Source organism: Euphorbia lathyris, chromosome 3 (genome assembly GCF_963576675.1).
Source record: "Euphorbia lathyris chromosome 3, ddEupLath1.1, whole genome shotgun sequence".
Lineage (NCBI taxonomy): Eukaryota > Viridiplantae > Streptophyta > Magnoliopsida > Malpighiales > Euphorbiaceae > Euphorbia > Euphorbia lathyris.
In genome coordinates this window covers 34,095,880-34,114,833 of record NC_088912.1, presented here as the reverse complement: position 1 = coordinate 34,114,833, position 18,954 = coordinate 34,095,880, and the positions used below count along the sequence as shown (strand labels likewise).

The following is an 18,954-nucleotide window of genomic DNA, read 5'->3' as shown; positions in this document are numbered from 1 at the left end:
TTTTTTTAGTGACCAAATTTATAATAACTTAATGTTTTAATTTGAATAAATATTGGACATATCTTTTTATATAATATTTATTTTATGTCCTAATGAATTTAGGTTATTAATTAACAATCAATTAAATGAAATATAACTATATAATTATTAATTTTTTAAACCTAATCAGTAAAACTAAAATTATAATTGATAAATAATTGGTAGTGTATTATAATACATGTTATTTTAGCAAAAAATAGTTCAATATTATATTATTTAATTTTATGTAACATTAACAAACTACATTTTTTTATAAATTAATGTATTGAATATTATGAAATATTGAAGTTACAGTAAATATTTTTAAATATTTTTTTTATGTAACATAAAACAAATTTAATTTGTTTTTTATAATTTAATTTATTGAATATTACCAATTATGATAGAAAGCTAAAGGGTCAAATACATGAATATTATAATTAAGTACAAAATTACAATTAAGTCATATCATCAAACTTAATTTTTAATATGTCATTATTCTCTATATATTATGATTTTACACCATAGTTTAAAAATTCTAGACTCCAATTCATAACTCATAAACCCTAGAAAATATATTATAGACTTCTAATTTATAAATTTTAATCCTTAAAATATATTAAAAGTACTGATTTTACTAGTTTGACTTAAGAAAAAATTATGATTTGACATAGTTGTAAAAAGATGATAATAGGAGTAAATATGAGACCCCAACATGGGACAAAATGAGAATAAGAAGCGATCGGACGCATGTAATAACGCAAAAATGGAAGAAAAACTCATAAAAAAATAATGCAACAATGGAAGCCTTCTCATATCAGAGCCAGGTTTCAATCCTGGGACCTGTGGGTTATGGGCCCACCACGCTTCCGCTGCGCCACTCTGATTTTGTGTTAACAAATTAGCGTAAATTTTAATTGAACAAATAGAAAGCCTAAAGTTAGCACTGTTCTGTTTATGAGCGGAGGCTCTTGCAGATTTCAATAAACAGGTATGATATTTACTACTATTTCCCTGGTTGAAGCTTCTATTTACTTGTACGATTCTGAAAATTTTAGTTTTGGTTCTGTGCCTTTTCAATTGATGCAAACGTTAAAAGCTTGGTTGATGATTTTTACTTTTTTTTTTTTCCTGGATAACTTTCTGTCCTTAAAGATTGAATTAGTACATGATTTGGGGACTTTCCTAAATCTGATGCTCTGGAGCTTCCAATGTTTATTTTGGCTTGTTTAAAAGAAAATATATTGAGTTGACTGTATAAATCTGCAGGCACGGGATATATGGGAGCAATATGACGAATGAACTGGTACATCCTCTTAAATCAAACATTGCTAGTGTAGCTTATGCTAATGTTAAATCAAAGTGCACATAAAATAGCCTTACTTTTCTGATTGATTAGTGGGTTATTTATAGATAGCTTAATATGAGTTTTAGTCATTTAAGTCTTATGAGTTTCACTTTTTATGTTGGTGTTGTGTGTGTTTCCAATTTTAGTGTCAGTTTTTATACAATATAGAGAAATTCAATCATGAGAAACAGAATTCTCAGGAGTAATAGATGATGAGCTTAAGGTGCAGGTGAATTCATTAGTTAGTTCAATTGGTTCCATTAATTTGTGGAATTAAAAACACATGGTTGGACGAGCCTGTGTTGTACGCTGCAAGTCCAACGGGTTTTGTTTTAGTACCTGTAGTGGTTTCCCTGTCTATATCAACCAATATATATGGATACTCCACCATGTGTTCGATCTATTTCCTTTTACGACTTCCTATGTCAGCGACTGAATTTAAATATGTGATTTTCAAAGATATGAGACTTCTGTTGGTTCTTGAGTCATGCTGTCATGATTTGGAAGCCAGTACTTCAATGTGATAGAGAATGTTATAGTTATGTTGTATGATAATTGAAGGGAATGATGGAATAGAAAGTGACTCGTCGTGGATAGGGCTAGCTGGATTTTGTTGTCTCAGGGGGTTTAGTGTGATATTAGGGGAGAGTTTCTGTCCTTACAGTAGCGCAGGGTAGATTATATTCTTCTGTATTTCCTCTTTTGTTTCTGTGTTGTTAGTGGAGAATACACTTGAGTTGAGATCCATTAATATGAGTTCTATTTCTTCACATGAGTGCTTATTGATCTTAGTTTGTGTGAGTTTGGAGATTCTTATCACAATATCTTCAATGAAACATGCTGATCATCACGTTTCTTTCTGTAGCTAGTCCAAATTTGCTATGATTTCATAATTAAATGTTGTTTTTTTAGAACAATTAACTTTCTATTTTCACTTAGGTAATTATAGTGTTGAATTAGTGGCAATCTGCATTGAAGGCATATAAGGAGGCTTTCACTTTCACTTTCACTTGATGCTGATGAGCTTGTGATCACGGAGATTGAAGAGCAATGGAGGCTTTATGATGGCTTTGACGTCAAGCTAGAGAAAGTTCTGTGCGCCTGTGCTAGACGATGTTTCAATTTTAATGCCATGGATGGTGGTAAGACAGCATTCTATTTTTCTTGATTTTAGTACCTTCTTTTCTGGTCCTTGGAACAACATAAATAGGCATGAAAAAGAGTGTAAAAGTAATTGGAAAAATGCATGCTAATATCTCTTCTGGTTCTGGTGCTTCCTTTAATAGACATGCATTGTATTTGAGGTTTCCTTTCATACATTCCCAACTTCTTTTTAAATTGTAGAATTGTAAAGGTTTATTTGAAAATACTTTTACTTCCTAGCAAAAAAACAAAAATGAGACAATTTCTTTACAGGTTATTCCAGCAGTGTTGTAGTTCAATAAGATACCCTAGAAAATGATGAACAAATTGCATTGCTTATTGGTGGTAATAGGGATCCAAGATTTACGGATAGGAAGTGCTTCAATGTCTATGTGTGTTCGATTGAAATTTTATGAGTGTTTATACTTTAAAAAAAAACAAAGCTCCATACAAAGGTTTAACGGAGTTTTCGGTGACTAGTGGGTGCTCCATAGGTCAGAGTGAATGTACTCAAGAATGTCCTGGGTTCTATGTATTGCTGACTTAGGAAACTTGACTTTACTAGACTTCCCTAAGACACAGTTCTCACAGAAATCTATCTTTCCTATGTGATCTTTACCAAGACAACCCTACTTCCTAAGTTCATGTAAACCAACTTCACTCACGTGACCTAGTCTAAGGTGCCAAAGATTGGTTCTATCAGTTTTAGACTCGGTGAGATTTGCGGTAGAGACTAACACAGTACTACCTAGGAGTGTGTATAGGCCATTACTCATGGTACCTTTCATAACAACTAAAGGTCCTCTAGATATCCTTATGATACCCCCTTCGGCTCTATAATTGTATCCTTGTTTATCAAGCGTACCCAAAGAAATTAAATTTCTTTTCAGTTCTGGCACATACCTCACACCGGTCATAATCCTTTCTTGACCATCGAACATCTTCAGCCTAATGGAGCCTTGACCCAGTACCTTGCACAACTTGTTGTTGCCTAGAAGAACCCTCCCACCTTCCTCTTGAAAGTCTTCGAACCACGTCCTGTTGGGAGTCATATGGAACGTATATCCGCTGTCCAAGATCCAGTCAGTGTTTGGATCTTTATCAGTGACAGCAAGGACCTCAGCGCTCTCATAACCTTCTTCTACCACAGCGGCTTCGCCTTGATCTTTAGGCTGACCTAGACTCTTGTTCCTCTCAGGACAGTTTTTCCTGAAATGTCCTTCCTTATGGCAGTGAAAACACTTGTAGACCTTGCCTTCTTTATTGCTTGAGGATGTAGTTTTGGACTTTTTCCCGTTCTTGTTCTTTGGCTTGTGAGAGTCCTTTTTCTCAGACCTTCCACGAACAAACAATCCTTCTGCAGCTTCAGTGTTGGTGTTGGCCTCAATCTGTTTTGACTTTAGCGCCATCAGAACTTCTTCCAGACTTAGTGTTTCTCTAGCGTACTTCATGGTTTCAACAAAATGACTGAAAGACTGGGGTAAAGAATTCAAGATCATTATGGCCTGATCTTCATCTTCAATCTTTACCTCTATGTTCTCTAGGTCAATTATGATCTTTGAGAAATCATCAAGATAGTCTTCAACTGGCTTGTCCTCGTTCATCTTGAAGCCGAAAAGCTTTCCCTTAAGATAAACCCGATTGGTGAGTGTCTTCGTCATGTACAACTGTTCAAGCTTGAGCCAAACCCCAACAGCTGAGGTTTCCTTCGAAACTTCTCTTAGCACTTTATCGCCAAGATACAGGACGATCGTACTGTAAGCCAATTCAAGAAGATCTTCTTTCTCCTCCTTCGTCATTGTCGCCGGAAATTCCTTCTCGCCCTTCAGAGCCTTCGCAACCTTCATTTGAACCAAGATTGCCTTCATCCTCTGTCTCCATAGAGCAAAATCTCCCTTACCATTGAAACGCTCGATCTCGATCTTTGTAAAACCCATTGCTCTGTTCTTGATTAGCTCTGATACCAATTGTTGAACTACGCTTCGAACGATCAATCAACCACACAGAGAAACAAAGTACACAAAGATCACAGATTGGATCTTGAAACAACAATCAAAAAGAATACACACAGAATTTACCCTGGTTCAGCTTAACTGCCTACATCCAGCAACTTCACTAATCAATGGAGATTACAACAAGATTGAAACAGTTTCTCCTTTTCCAGAAACTCTCGTGTTTTCCCAATCCCCAATTCAGATTATCACAGTGTACACTTATGACTTAGTCTAAGAATCTCTCGTATGAAACTACTTCCCAACCCAGACCTTTTATAGCCTTTACAAAGTTGTGAAAATACCCAAAATATCCTTACTCAAAAATGTACAAACTCAGCAAGACCTACTGACCAGTGGTAACACAGCAAGACCATGTTGACCTGTATTATCACCTCAGTACCATACTGACCACAGCCACGCTGACTTGATAACTCAGCATTCCGACTTCTTGATTTTACTCTTGCTGACGGGTTGACTTACAATTACGCTGACTTGTTGACTCAGCATCATCATCAGCAAGTGATAGAAAACAACGACTTACAAAATTCAATCATGAGAAACAGAATTCTCAGGAGTAATAGATGATGAGCTTAAGGTGCAGGTGAATTCATTAGTTAGTTAATAGATGATGAGCTTAAGGTGCAGGTGAATTCATTAGTTAGTTCAATTGGTTCCATTAATTTGTGGAATTAAAAACACATGGTTGGACGAGCCTGTGTTGTACGCTGCAAGTCCAACGGGTTTTGTTTTAGTACCTGTAGTGGTTTCCCTGTCTATATCAACCAATATATATGGATACTCCACCATGTGTTCGATCTATTTCCTTTTACGACTTCCTATGTCAGCGACTGAATTTAAATATGTGATTTTCAAAGATATGAGACTTCTGTTGGTTCTTGAGTCATGCTGTCATGATTTGGAAGCCAGTACTTCAATGTGATAGAGAATGTTATAGTTATGTTGTATGATAATTGAGGGGAATGATGGAATAGAAAGTGACTCGTCGTGGATAGGGCTAGAGAAAGTTGTGTGCGCCTGTGCTAGACGAGGTTTCAATTTTAATGCCAAGGATGGTGGTAAGACAGCATTCTATTTTTCTTGATTTTAGTACCTTCTTTTCTGGTGCCTGGAACAACATAAATAGGCATGAAAAAGAGTAAAAGTAATTGGAAAAATGCATGCTAATATATGTTCTGGTGCTTCCTTTAATAGACATGCATTGTATTTGAGGTTTCCTTTCATACATTGCCAACTTCTTTGTTAAATTGTAGAATTGTAAAGGTTTATTTGAAAATACTTATACTTTCTAGCAAAAAACAAAAATGAGACAATTTCTTTACAGGTTATTCCAGCAGTGTTGTAGTTCAATAAGATACCCTAGAAAATGATGAACAAATTGCATTGCTTATTGGTGGTAATAGGGATCCAAGATTTACGGATAGGAAGTGCTTCAATGTCTATGTGTGTTCAATTGAAATTTTATGAGTGTTTTTACTTTAAAAAAAACAAAGCTCCATACAAAGGTTTAACGGAGTTTTCGGTGACTAGTGGGTGCTCGAGCTCCCCGTCCAACCCTGCGTGGATCCATTCTTGGGTGGTGCGGATTGGAATTCTCTCAAGTTGGATTTCAACTGAGAAGTAAAGTTGTAAGCTCTGAAACATTAATTATAAAGTGTTATCTCAGTTTTCGAAGCTCCTTGTAAGTCATTTTGGAATGTCTACAAGACAGAACGGACATTCAGAGAGGGGCCGGAGTCCGACAAACCCGCTCCGATACTTAAATAAGCAAAGGTTGGAAGGTTGAAGTTTATGAATTACTTGTGAAATACTTATGTATCTATAGGTTTTGTGATACCTACTTATTTATAGTGTTTCGCTGAAATTTTTTCTTCTTCTAGTAATCCTCTTTTTATTAGAAATCTTTCTTTTATTAGAAGTTTTCCTTTAGAAGGAGTTCAGATTGATAAAACCAAGTAACCGCAAGAGAAAAGAATGGATAATTGATTTGAACAAATTGATTAAGTTGATTATAGTTAGAATAAGTTTTGAATTGATAAGTAGTTGGAACTTATTTTTGTTTAATTGTGGTGATAAACCGATTATTTGACAAATTGACATATATTGTTTGTCCCACCCACCCCACCCCACCCCACCCCACGGTTGAAAATCATGTATCGAACCTGATTGTGTGGCAACGAGGAAAGTAAGTGATTGTTAAAAAGCATTTGTAGCAAATGTGAATCCAACAGCGCAAAGGAAACGTGGAAAAGAAAAGAAACTAAAGAATCTAATTCTGTTTTTCAAAAAAGTAAGTAGAATCGTGGAAAGGAATTCCTTTTTATAAAAACATAAGAATGAAAGGAAGAAAAGAGTGCGACGTGGTGTTAGTATAGACTTTTCATTTGTTTTTTTCAAGTTATGGTCGGTCAATTTTGTATCTAAGCACACTTGACAACAATTTAAACATAATTTGAGCATTAATTAGTCATTACTTTACTTGGTAAATGCCGAACCCCAATCCCAACCCAACCGTCTTTTAACTCTTGTTCCCTATTCTTTCTAATAAATTACAAAATCTTCCATTTTTGTTTCTGTATCTTCTCTCTCTAGAAAAACAAAAATGAAACCTTGGATAGTTACATTTTGCAGCCTTTCAATTACGCTGATGATGCTGCTGATAAATGAAACAACTAGTTTGCCAATGCGAGAACAGAAGGTGAAAGAATTTGGTACAAGGTTTAAAGCAATGTCTGCACCATCATCCAATACCCAGACCATCAAACCATCAAAACAGGTATGTATGTTTGAACAGATTCTCTTAAGTAATTTGAATAATTGTTTGAATTGTGAATTTGTAGGAAGGGAGAGTGATTTATCCAATTGGGTATGGAGCTGACCCGAGCGGGAATGGAGAGAGCAGCGATGCTTTAATCAGAGCATTGGAAGATGGAATCAGATTGGGAAACGGGAGTCATCATTTGGTGGGTGCTATCAAAGATTTAGGAGGTGTTGTTATTGATTTACAAGGCGGAGTTTATAAAATAAGCAAGCCTCTTACGTTTCCTGCTAATGTTGGCAATCTCCTGGTTTGTCCTCTTTTCTCCTTTCTTTCCTTTATTTAATTCTAGTTGCAGTCCACTCCATACACGTGTCAAATTTCATTTAATGGGCCTAGCTCATCTCATAGACTGGCCCAACATTTCCTATAACTTCAAACTATATTCATATTGAACTGGAATTGCCTATTGCTAAAGGAACTATTCCCTCCATTGTTGTCACTTTTCACAGGAATTTAAAAATATTAATTAGACTTAAATATAGTATAAAATGATTAAATTGCCCTTATTTTGCTCATAACATTAATAATTATAGGACAAATAGATTAAAGGTAAAACAGAAAAAATATCATTGAAAATCTAAAGTAACAAGTAATTAGGAATGGAGAGAATAATTCTTAAATATCCAACTAATATATTTACATAATAAAATAAAAAATGAAATTGAACTGTGAATAATAAAATTGTTAAAAATAATAAAAATGTAACAAATTAACAATTTAGTTAATTAGTTCAATGAAACGAAACAAAAAATTTTTAATAAAAATAATAGAGTATTGTATATAGTTAAAAAAATGGATAAGTGTCAAATTTACTCTATCATTTTTTTTAGGAAGTCTAAATTTATCCCTAATGTACTAATTAGTAAGAACTTAACATTTGAAGGTATTGATTTGACATTTATTAGATTGTCATACCAGACGTTACAAACAAATTTATCAAACTGAAACAGTTTGATACATTTTGACAAGTTTTTTACTTTGTCAATAATATAGTAATTATTTTAGATAATTTTTTTGGGGTTAACTTGTATGTAGCATAGATTTGTCAACGAGTTCGGGTATCCGTCCTAACCTATGTCCCTTAGTTCAGGTTTGGACAAGAAAAATTGACCTTAGACCCAGCCCAATCCAAGCCCGCTAAAGTCCATTTATTTTTTAGACGGGTATGGAATTGATAAAATAGTATGGTTCGGCCTAGTTCTCCCTATTATTTTTTTAGTAGGAACAGGAAAGAAAACAAACAGAAAAAAAACCTAACCCGGGATTAGCCTAGGGAAGCTAACCCCCACCACATCTTCCAAAAGAAGAGAAGAAAGATAATCAGGAGGATAAGAGAAGGTTGTGACGCCCAGCATCCTCTCGTGTCCAGCAATCGCCAAACGATCCGCCACCCGGTTCTGTTCTCTAAAAACATGGCTGAAGTTGATGAACTCAAAGGAAGAACAAAACCTTCTAATACCTTTTATTAAGTTTTGGCTATTTAAACAAATAGCTTTGTTATCAGAGATCATATTGATAGCTTCGAGGTTGTCAGATTCAACAAGAAATTTCTTCAAACCCAGACTTTTGGCAAGTCTAAGGCCAGAAAAAAAACCCCCAAAGCTTCGCTGAAAAGGACGAATCCAGACCCAGATTCTGAGTAAACCCAGACACCCAGGCACCACCATCATCCCTCAGAACACCACCTGTAGCAATTTTACCATCCTTAAGGCAAGAACCATCCGTATTTAATTTCACCATCCCTACCCTAAGCCTACACCAGCCCAAGAGGTGGACAGTCTTCTTCAAGGTAGACTTAGCAAGGGAATCTCCTTTAAAGCTATCAGTAATATTATATAATTTTTTTTGATAAAAACTCAACCAAATTAGGAATAAAAACGGTTTTCCTTCCAAAAATCTTCTCATTCCTCCAACACCAAATCTGATGACAGATAATAGCAAAGAAGATATCACCATGCTCCAGGTCAGCCAACAACTTCCCACTTACACCATCAACAAACCAGTCAAGATCAGAGTGGTCCATGAAAGTAGAAAGCAGGTGGTGAGGGAGAACTTTCTTCCACACCTCTTTACTCCTAGTACAATCCCTAAGAGCATGGCAAATAGATTCAATATGCCCTCTGCATCTGCTACAAGCCCCTGAATCCACCAAATGCCGTCTATTCCTCTCAGAATTAGTAAGCAATCTACCCTTAACACCAAGCCACATAAAGCTCCTAATGCGGTAAGGAACTTTTAAAGCCCAAATCAGCTTCCAAACTTCAGAATGAGGGCCCGCCAAATTTTGATTGAAGGCCTCAAAGGCGGATTTACAGGTATAAGCCCCATTATTCGTCAATGCCCAATAATGACTATCCCTATCTTCCTCCCTGTTACTTATCTTCACCCCTCTAATCCTCATGAGTGTATCCAGACTGAAAAAAGAGTCAAATTTGGACCAGATCCAAACCCCATCAGAATCCACCACATCAGCAATCCTCCAATTACGGATATCAACAGGTGGTGGGGAAGTACACAACTCTATCAAAGATTTATCACCAATCCAGGTGTCATTCCAGAAGCTGATAGACTTCCCATTGCCCACAGCCCAACCTATCCCAGAGCAGAACTCTGAAAACACAGAATTAAGGCCTTTCCAAAGAAAGGGGCAATTGACCACTCTCTCCTTGGGGCCTCCAAAAATCTTATCTTTCCTATACTTTCCACAAAGAAAACGAACCCAAAGAGGCGAAGGAAGCTGCCACATTCTCCACAGAAGCTTCATTAATAACACTTTGTTATTGTCCTTGGCTTGTCTTATCCCCAAGCCTCCCATCTTTTTAGGTTGACAAACCTCTTTCCAAGGAACAAGGTGGATCTTTTTCCCCTCCGTAGAGTCCCCCCCAAAGGAACCGCCAATTGATTTTATCAAGATCATTAAGAACCGACTCCGGCAATCTACAAGCTTGTATAATATGGTTAGGAACCGTGCAATTGACAGATTGAATCAAAGTAAGACGGCCAGCTAGAGAAAGAGTTTTAGCTTTCCAAATGGCACATTTACCATTAGTTTTGTCGAGAGTCTCTTTAAAGGAAGCTTTGGAGACTCTGTCACTATGGAGGGGAACCCCTAGATACTTACCCAAGGATTTGGTCAAAGGAATACCATAAATTTCACTTAGCCTTTTGCAAACTCCCTGACTCATGTTTTTCGAACACAACATCCGGGATTTTTGGATATTAATCTTTTGCCCAGAAGCAGCGCAGAAACAGTTAAGGATATCCATAATCACACCTATTTGCTCCTCATTTCCTTCCACAAAGATCATAACATCATCTGCGAAAAACAAATGAGTAATCGAAGGACAGAATTTATTGATGGAAACCGGATGGAATTTCCCATTGCCAACAGCCTCTTGGATAAGGTGAGACAACCTTTCCATCGCAATCACAAATAAGAAAGGGCTCATAGGGTCCCCTTGACGGATTCCCCGGGAGGGAGTAAACTCCTCAGACATATCTCCATTAATCAAAACCTGAAAAACTGGAGAAGAAATGCAAACCTCAATTAACTTCTTGCAATTATCCGGGATACCAGCTCTCTCCAGACTATCCAGAAGAAAACTCCAGTTGAGGCGGTCATAAGCTTTCTCCAGATCCAGCTTAAGAGCCACAATACCCCTCCTACCCTTTTTAATTTTCATAGAGTGAACCATCTCTTGAGCTATAACCACATTATCCATCATCTGTCTTCCAGGAACAAAACTGTCTTGATTCTGACTAATAATATCAGGAAGAATAATCCGGAGTCTATTAGCCACAATTTTGGTAATAGCTTTATACAGCACATTACAAAGACTAATAAGCCTCATTTGTAAAAAGGAAGACGGTTTCTCCACTTTCGGAATCAAGACCAGAAGAGTTTTGTTCACAAGCCTAATATCCTCGGATCCACTGAAAACTCCTTTAACAAAACTATAAATACCTTCCTTCACAGTATCCCAATGTTTATGGTACAAACCGGCAGGAATACCATCAACCCCATGAGCTTTGGTAGCACCAATACTCGAGAAAGCTTTATCAATCTCTTTTTGGTCAATAGGATGGAAAGCTTCCAGAATCATATCCTCTTCCAACCTAGGAAACGTAGTCTTATAAAGAGCTTTATCCAGATCCACAGCTTCCTCTTTGAATAAGTCTTTATAAAACTTAAGGGCCAAGAGCCGAATATCCTCATCCTCATCCTCATAAAACCAATCCCCATTCGAATCTTTAATAGCATCAATTCGGTTCCTCTGCCTTCTAATAATAATAGAAAGGTGGAAAAATCTGGTATTGTGATCTCCATCTTTAATCCAAGCCTTCCTAGATTTCTGAAACCAAAGTAGCTCTTCCTGCCTCAGCACAGCTTCGAATTCTTTCTGGAGAGATCTAAGAAGACCACTCAAACTATGATCAAAACTAATCTCCAAATTACGCTGAATGCCTTCGATTCTGCTTAAAAGTTTATTCTTTCTTCTGATAATATGGCCAAAGATGTTTTTATTCCATCCAACCACATTTCTTCTAAACCCCTCAGCAGCAAGCAAAACATTGGAGTGAGGTTGCCAATTATCCTGAACAAAGTTTTTAAACTCAGGATGAGATTCCCAGGCCACCTGGTATCTAAAAGGTTTGTTCCCTTTAGGGCGATGATTTTTAACCAACCTGACTAAAATAGGACAGTGATCAGAGTGACGGAAAGGGAGATTAAGCACATTCACTTCCGGAAATCTACAGATAGCAGCAATATTAGCATAAACTTTGTCCCAGCGAACAAAAGTACTATTACGTTTCCAAGTAAATCTATGACCAGCTGCACCCAGATCCGAAAGCCCACACAAATCCATACTCTGCTTATGATTGAGACACCGGTTCACATAGTGGTTCCCACCTCCTCTTTGATCACTGATAAGGCTAATATCATTAAAATCCCCCGCCACAAACCAAGCCTCCACTATACTCGTACTCATAGTATGTAGAACCTCCCACAACCTTTTACGATTGGCAATGATAGGATCAGCATAAACAAAGGTGATAAAACAAAAAGGTTTATTACCAGGATAAACAACCTTACTGTGAATAAATTGTTTATCCATACTGACAATGTCAATCTGAACGCGATCTGGCTTCCAGAAAAGCCAAATCCCACCAGCCCGGCCAGTAGCCTCCGATCTGACACAATTCCAATTTCTAAACTTTCTAACCACCTCATCAGCTTTACTTCCACTAATCTTAGTTTCCATCAAAGCAAAACAAGAAGGGTTAAACTGTTTAACTAAGTCTTTAACATGGATACGGGTAGTCTTGCTAGCCGCTCCTCTAACATTCCACACAAACAAATCCATCAAAAAGGCAGAATACTGACCACAGGCCCACACCCTAAACCAGATACTTATTCGGGGCTCCTGAGAGCCTTGAAGAGGTCCTAGCAGGCCCCCTTTTATCCCAAGAATTCGAGGAACTTTGGTTGTTTTTCTGAATACCCTTAGGTTTTTTCATACTCATTTTATTGACCCCCATAGCCTTCCCATTTAAGTTTTCCACAAAGATTTTCGGGATACTAACCTCATTATGCTTCTTTTTCCCAATTGGTGCATGATTCTGGGAGCTCCCCAGGGCATCAACTTTGGGCTCAAACAAAGGGTTAACAGTCTCCACTTTATCAGCCGCCGGCTCAGCGGACTCTAACCCTGGCATGCTTAGCTCCAAATGCTTGTTTGCAAGGTCAGCCTCATGAGCATCCTCAATAGACAGAACCCCAAATCTAGAACCTGAAACGAGGACCGTTTCATCTCCAGAACCAACTTTCTTATTTGGGGATCTCTCCTTGATTTCAGGGACTATCTGAGGAAGATTCTTCTCCTTACTAATGTCAGGAGGACGATGCTGACTAACAGTTGCACGAGTCCTTCGTCTACCCGATCTTTTAGCTACCATCCAGGGGCTAAAGTTCCTCCCTTCCCTTTGAATCCCTTCATCCTTTCCTTTATTGGCCACAATAACCTCTTCTACCAGCTTCTCCCTCTTAGGACAACCCTCATAGGTATGTCCAAACATACCACGCTCATAGCAAATATTATGAATACATTCATACTCAATAAAGTAAACCATATTCTAGAGACAGAATTTAGACAAAAGGGGCTTAGCTAGATCGATATCAATATAAACTCTGGCAAACTTACCTCTAACTGCCCCAATGGTGGTTTTATCCACATGGTGAACTTTACCAACTAGTCCACCAATTTTATTAAGAAAGCTTTCATTATAATATTCAACAGGTAAGCCCGGGAATCTCACCCAAGTTAGAATCATATTAACTGAACAGTCATGAGGATTAAAGTTGGGAACCCATGGCCTTAATGCCAGAACATGATTAGAAATAATATATGGGCCACCATTAATAACAGCATTAAAGTCCTCCACCCTAGTAAAGTTAATAACATAATAATCATTCTCTAAGTCAGTAATGGTGACTTTCCTTTTTTTGGCCCACTGCGCCTGGATTCTCTGAGCGAAATAATTAAAACTAATCATTTTACCAAGCACAGTAACTATTAAAGATAACTTCCATTTAGACCTGAGGGTACGTTTTTCAGCCGAGGAAAGCCGGATCACAGGACATAACAGATCATCCTATTCACCATCCTCTTCATCAGAATCAGAATAGACTTCTTCTGAATCATCCTCCATAATTTCCTCATCTAATATAGGATCCTCCTCGACCATTCCCATCACCGTATCCCTCCATGAGTTTTTCCCCAAACCTTGCACGTTAGATTTTTTGGTCAATGCATCATCAACTGTCCTAGAAATTAGATTTAAATTAGACTTGGTCTCGGCGTTCACCGCATCCCCGTCGGCCAAGGCCGGGCTAGGGATACCGCAAGCCGTGGCCGCTGCCGCAGAGCCCCCTTGGGCAGCAATCACACCCTCCTGGCCTGGAACTGCATCCCCTGCCCCAACCTTCCTCCCTCCGCCATCGACATCAACCCCAGCTGCAAGGGCAGCCTCCCCGACAACCGCCTTTTCGCCAACAGGCAGATCTGCGCCCCCCACCCCACCCCCCCACGAACCACCCTCTCCCTTACCTCTCCCGATCCGCCAAACTCGCCCCAACTGGAACCCGCCGCTCTCCTCCCTCTATATCGCCCTCCGGCCCTCCAAACCCATCGCTCCCCTGCCCTGCCGTACGCTCCTCCCTATCCGCCCAAAATCGACCCCCCAGCCCACCCTGCGCCGCCCTCTCTACCGATCTATCCCTCACCCTAACCCGCCGATCTCGCTCACGATCCCTTTCTATCGCCATCGCCCTTTCTTTCGCCTTTTCTGCCTAGTTCTCCCTATTGGTATTAATTAATGAATTTATATATTAAATATTTACTTTTAAGTATAAATTTTATTTTTTATAATAAAACTTATGTATATTTTTTTAAGTGAACTTATATGAGCTGGTTTTGGGATTTGATTTTTAAGTCCGATCCCAATCCGGTCCAAGTCTACCTAAATTAACAAGAGTTTGGATTATTATTTTTAGATAGAAGTCTGTTAGATCCAATTCATGGACATATTTAATAGGGAAAATTACATAGAAATTCAACTTTTAAAAACTATTTCCAACTATGTCAAGTCATAATTTTGAATTATGTCAAACTAGTAAAATCAGTACTTTTAATATATTTTAAGGATTAGAATTTATAAATTAGAAGTCTAGAATATATTTTCTAAGGTTTATAATTTATGAATTGGAGTCTAAATTTTTTAAATTATGATGTAAAATTATAATATATATATAGAATAATGACATATTAAGAATTAAATTTGATGATATAATTTTCATTAAAAAAAAGTTTGATGATATGATTTAGTTGTAATTTTTGTATATAATTATGATTTTGATGTATTTGGCCCTATTTAATATGTCAGTCTTGGTACGCTTTTGGTTTTGCGACCTAAAAACAGCTTTTCCAACTTTCAAGCAAACACCATCAATTTGTAGTTTTTTTTTTCCAAAGCAACTTTCACGTCTTATAAAAAAAAAACTAATATTAAATTATTTGCGGAAAAAATAGTCATAATTTTTAATTTAATTTCAAAAATATCTCTAACTTTTAATATTTATCATGTATTTACTAAATACTTATTAGCTTTTTCCCACGATACTATTAGCCCTTAGTTAAAGGCGTTTTGGCAGGTTGTTTTTTTAAATTTATACCACAGTAAATATTTTAGGCACAATTGATATTTAAAAGGTCTAATGTAACAGTCAAATAATCGTAAATCAGTTTGTTCAAATTTTCTGTGAAGTATAGATAAAATTGATATTGCTTTTACCATTTCATACCTTAAAGAAGTAAATTTTTTTAGGATAAATTTAGACCTTATACCTAAAAAATATATATATAATGTAAGGATGGCCGTAAACTTGAGCTTTTGATACAAATATCAATTAGCGCCTGCAAAATATGCAATCTGTGACCAAATAAAAATAAATATATTCAAAATTAGGGAAATTTACATATAACTTTATTTTTAAAAAATATTTACAATCATGTTAATTAATAATTTTAATTATATTAAATTAAATAAATTATTATTTTTAATATATTTTAAGGGCTATGGTTTATAAATTAGGAGTTTAGGATTTATTTTTTAGGATTTATGAATTGGAGTTTAAATTTTTTAAATTAGAGTATAAAATTATACTTTATTTGTGATATATAGAAAATAGTGATATAATGAGAATTAATCTTAATAATATGAATTAGTTGTATGTATATGGGTCAAATACATGAATATCATAACTAAGTATAAAATTACAACTAAGTCATATCATCAAATTTAATTCTTAATATATCATTATTCTCTATATATATTATGATTTTATACCATAATTTAAAAAATTTAGACTCCAATTCATAAATCATAAACCCTAGAAAATATGTTCTAGACTTCTAATTTATAAATTATAATTTTTAAAATATATTAAAAATACAAATTTACTAGTTTGACATGTTTCAAAAAAAACATAGTTGTAAATAGTTTTAAAATATGAATTTATGTGTAATTTTCCCTATATATTAGCTATATGATTTTCATATAAAAGCCCAAATTAACCTCATTAAAAACAGGTTTGGGTGGAATTGACGAGGCAGCAGACCCATAAATGGGCTCGCCAAGAAACCCAGCCCAACCAACAGACACAAACGAGCCCTAAATAACCATTGAGGATTTATGAGAAAAATACTCCTTTTTAGGGAAAAAAAAGGCTAAAAATTAATTCATACATCAACTTAAATTTAATTTGTTCAAAATAATGGATGAAATAAGTTTTCTAAATCCGAAAACACACTTTTGTTCTTTGAATAAATAAGGAGATAGTCATAAAATTAGAAAAAAAAATAAAAAAAAAAATAATTCATTAGAAATCTAAAAATGTTAAACAAATGGAATTTGAGTTTAGATTAGTAGAAATATATATGATGACTTATATATCCAAAATTAAAAGTAATATACAAATTAATGATCATGGTAAAATTGGTTTAGGTAAGAGGAGGAACTCTACGAGCATCAAACACATTTCCTGGTGATAGGCATCTCATCGAATTATGCTCACCAAATTCCCAGCCTCGTAAGGAAACAAAAGATCATACCCACATTAACGAAATCAAACAACAACAAAACGTCGGCAATATCTACTACGAAGACATCACTTTCCGCGACATCCTCTTCGATTCAAGTTTCCGAGGAGGCGGAATTCTTATTATTGAATCCGCAAGAATTCGAATTCACGATTGCTTCTTTCTCCATTTCACAACACAAGGAATCCTAGTCGAAAAAGGACACGAAACATTCATATCAAGTTGTTTCTTAGGACAAAATTCCACAATCGGAGGCGACAAAGACGAAAAGCACTATTCGGGAACCGGAATCGACATTAGAGGTAACGATAATGGAATTACCGACGTTGTAATATTTTCCGCAGCCATTGGGATTCAATTAAGAGGCCAGGCAAATTTGGTCACAGGGGTACATTGTTACAATAAGGCAACATCTTTTGGTGGCATAGGAATTTTAATCCAAATGGGTGCTTCATTAAATAGAATAGACAATTGTTACTTAGATTTTACAGCTATAATTCTAGAAGATCCAATTCAAGTTCATGTTACTAATGGATTATTTTTCGGAGATGCTAATGTTGTATTAAAATCTATTAAGGGTAAAATTTCAGGGGTAAATATTGTGGACAATATGTTTAATGGGGATTCAAGTAAAATGGTTCCTATAGTTAAATTAGAAGGAAGTTTTAGGGACATTGATCAAGTCGTAATAGACCGGAACAATGTTAACGGAATGAGCATGAAATCGACCGTCGGGAAGCTGACGGTGGCCGGAAATGGGACGAAATGGGTGGCGGATTTTTCGCGGGTGTTGGTGTTTCCTGACCGGATAAATCATTTTCAGTACTCATTTTATGTAAAAGAAGCAGGATTTGTGATGCATGCCGTGACTAATGTATCACATAATGTAGTAACTGTGAAAAGTAATAGAGGTGTAAATGGGATTGTGTCTGTAATTGTTGATCAGTATAATATGATTGGGGAGACTACTTGATTTTATTATTATTATTATTATTGCTGGAGTTTTTTTTTTCTCCAACTATGTAAAAAGATATGGTGTTTTTTTTTAAATAATAATAATATCATATTCGTCTACTTGTAAACTAATGAAACGAAGTGTTTTTTTTTCCTATTTTTCTATTTATATCTTCATGATGTTATATTTATATTCCATTTACATCATATTGTAAGAAATAATCCGTAGATCATTCTGTGTAACCACAACACTTAATATTGATACCACATCTATGAATAATCCTTAAATCATTCTATATATAACCAGAAGAGCGAATTACTAATGTTAACTTTGAGATTATAAACGTGAATGCGTATTTTGAATCCATTAGTGCAACATAATTAATAGTGGTTTGGGCTTATTGACATTTTAGGGCAAGGCTAACTTAGACAATTTATTATTAATGGAAGGTCAAATTCAAAAGATGCAATTTTCTTAGGACCATAAATGTATTGATAGAGTGCTGTAATTACTAATTTATCCATAATAGAAATTGCAACATGGTATTTACACATAATAAAACTCATGCCTTATTAATATCCGTCAACATCATAACTCAAATCTTATTAACAACGTCTGATACGTTAGTGAGACTTTTAGTTATATCATTTGATAAACATTGAAGACTGAACATATTATTTTATATGCAAAAACTAAATTAGTTGCTTCCAAACAAATTTAAAGCTATTTTAATACATTGTCTCTACAGTAATAACAATAATAACTTTTATTATTATTATTATTCCTACAAAACACAACCAATTATTTATGTAAAAATTGTTGAAGTCCTTTATCTAAAAAGGGAAATCGGGTAATTTTCCATCACTGTAGAAATGATGGGAGGATTGGTATGGATGGTCCAATATAATATAAGCACTTTGGGTGAAATGTTGATAATAAAACTGGTCCTCCATCCATGATTAGAAATATACCCAATCATATACTACATTTTACAAATT

General features: G+C 35.7%; 1 protein-coding gene across 3 annotated transcripts; it reads left to right on the top strand.

The window, feature by feature from the left end:
- The first annotated feature begins 872 nt into the window (after positions 1 to 872).
- LOC136224771 (polygalacturonase QRT3) lies at positions 873 to 18,068 on the top strand. Of its 3 annotated transcripts, XM_066013190.1 has the most exons (7): positions 873 to 1,009; positions 1,288 to 1,324; positions 2,306 to 2,508; positions 6,052 to 6,294; positions 7,153 to 7,297; positions 7,362 to 7,589; positions 16,907 to 18,067. In XM_066013190.1, exons 4-7 carry the CDS (start codon positions 6,218 to 6,220, stop codon positions 17,972 to 17,974), a joined length of 1,518 nt encoding a protein of 505 aa, XP_065869262.1. In that variant the 5' UTR covers positions 873 to 1,009; positions 1,288 to 1,324; positions 2,306 to 2,508; positions 6,052 to 6,217; the 3' UTR covers positions 17,975 to 18,067. The 3 variants fall into 3 exon arrangements, with proteins under 3 accessions (XP_065869262.1, XP_065869261.1, XP_065869263.1); XM_066013189.1 differs by lacking the exon at positions 6,052 to 6,294 and having other exon boundaries at positions 2,345 to 2,508; positions 7,140 to 7,297; positions 16,907 to 18,068; XM_066013191.1 differs by lacking the exon at positions 6,052 to 6,294 and having other exon boundaries at positions 16,907 to 18,065.
- Positions 18,069 to 18,954: the final 886 nt, after the last annotated feature.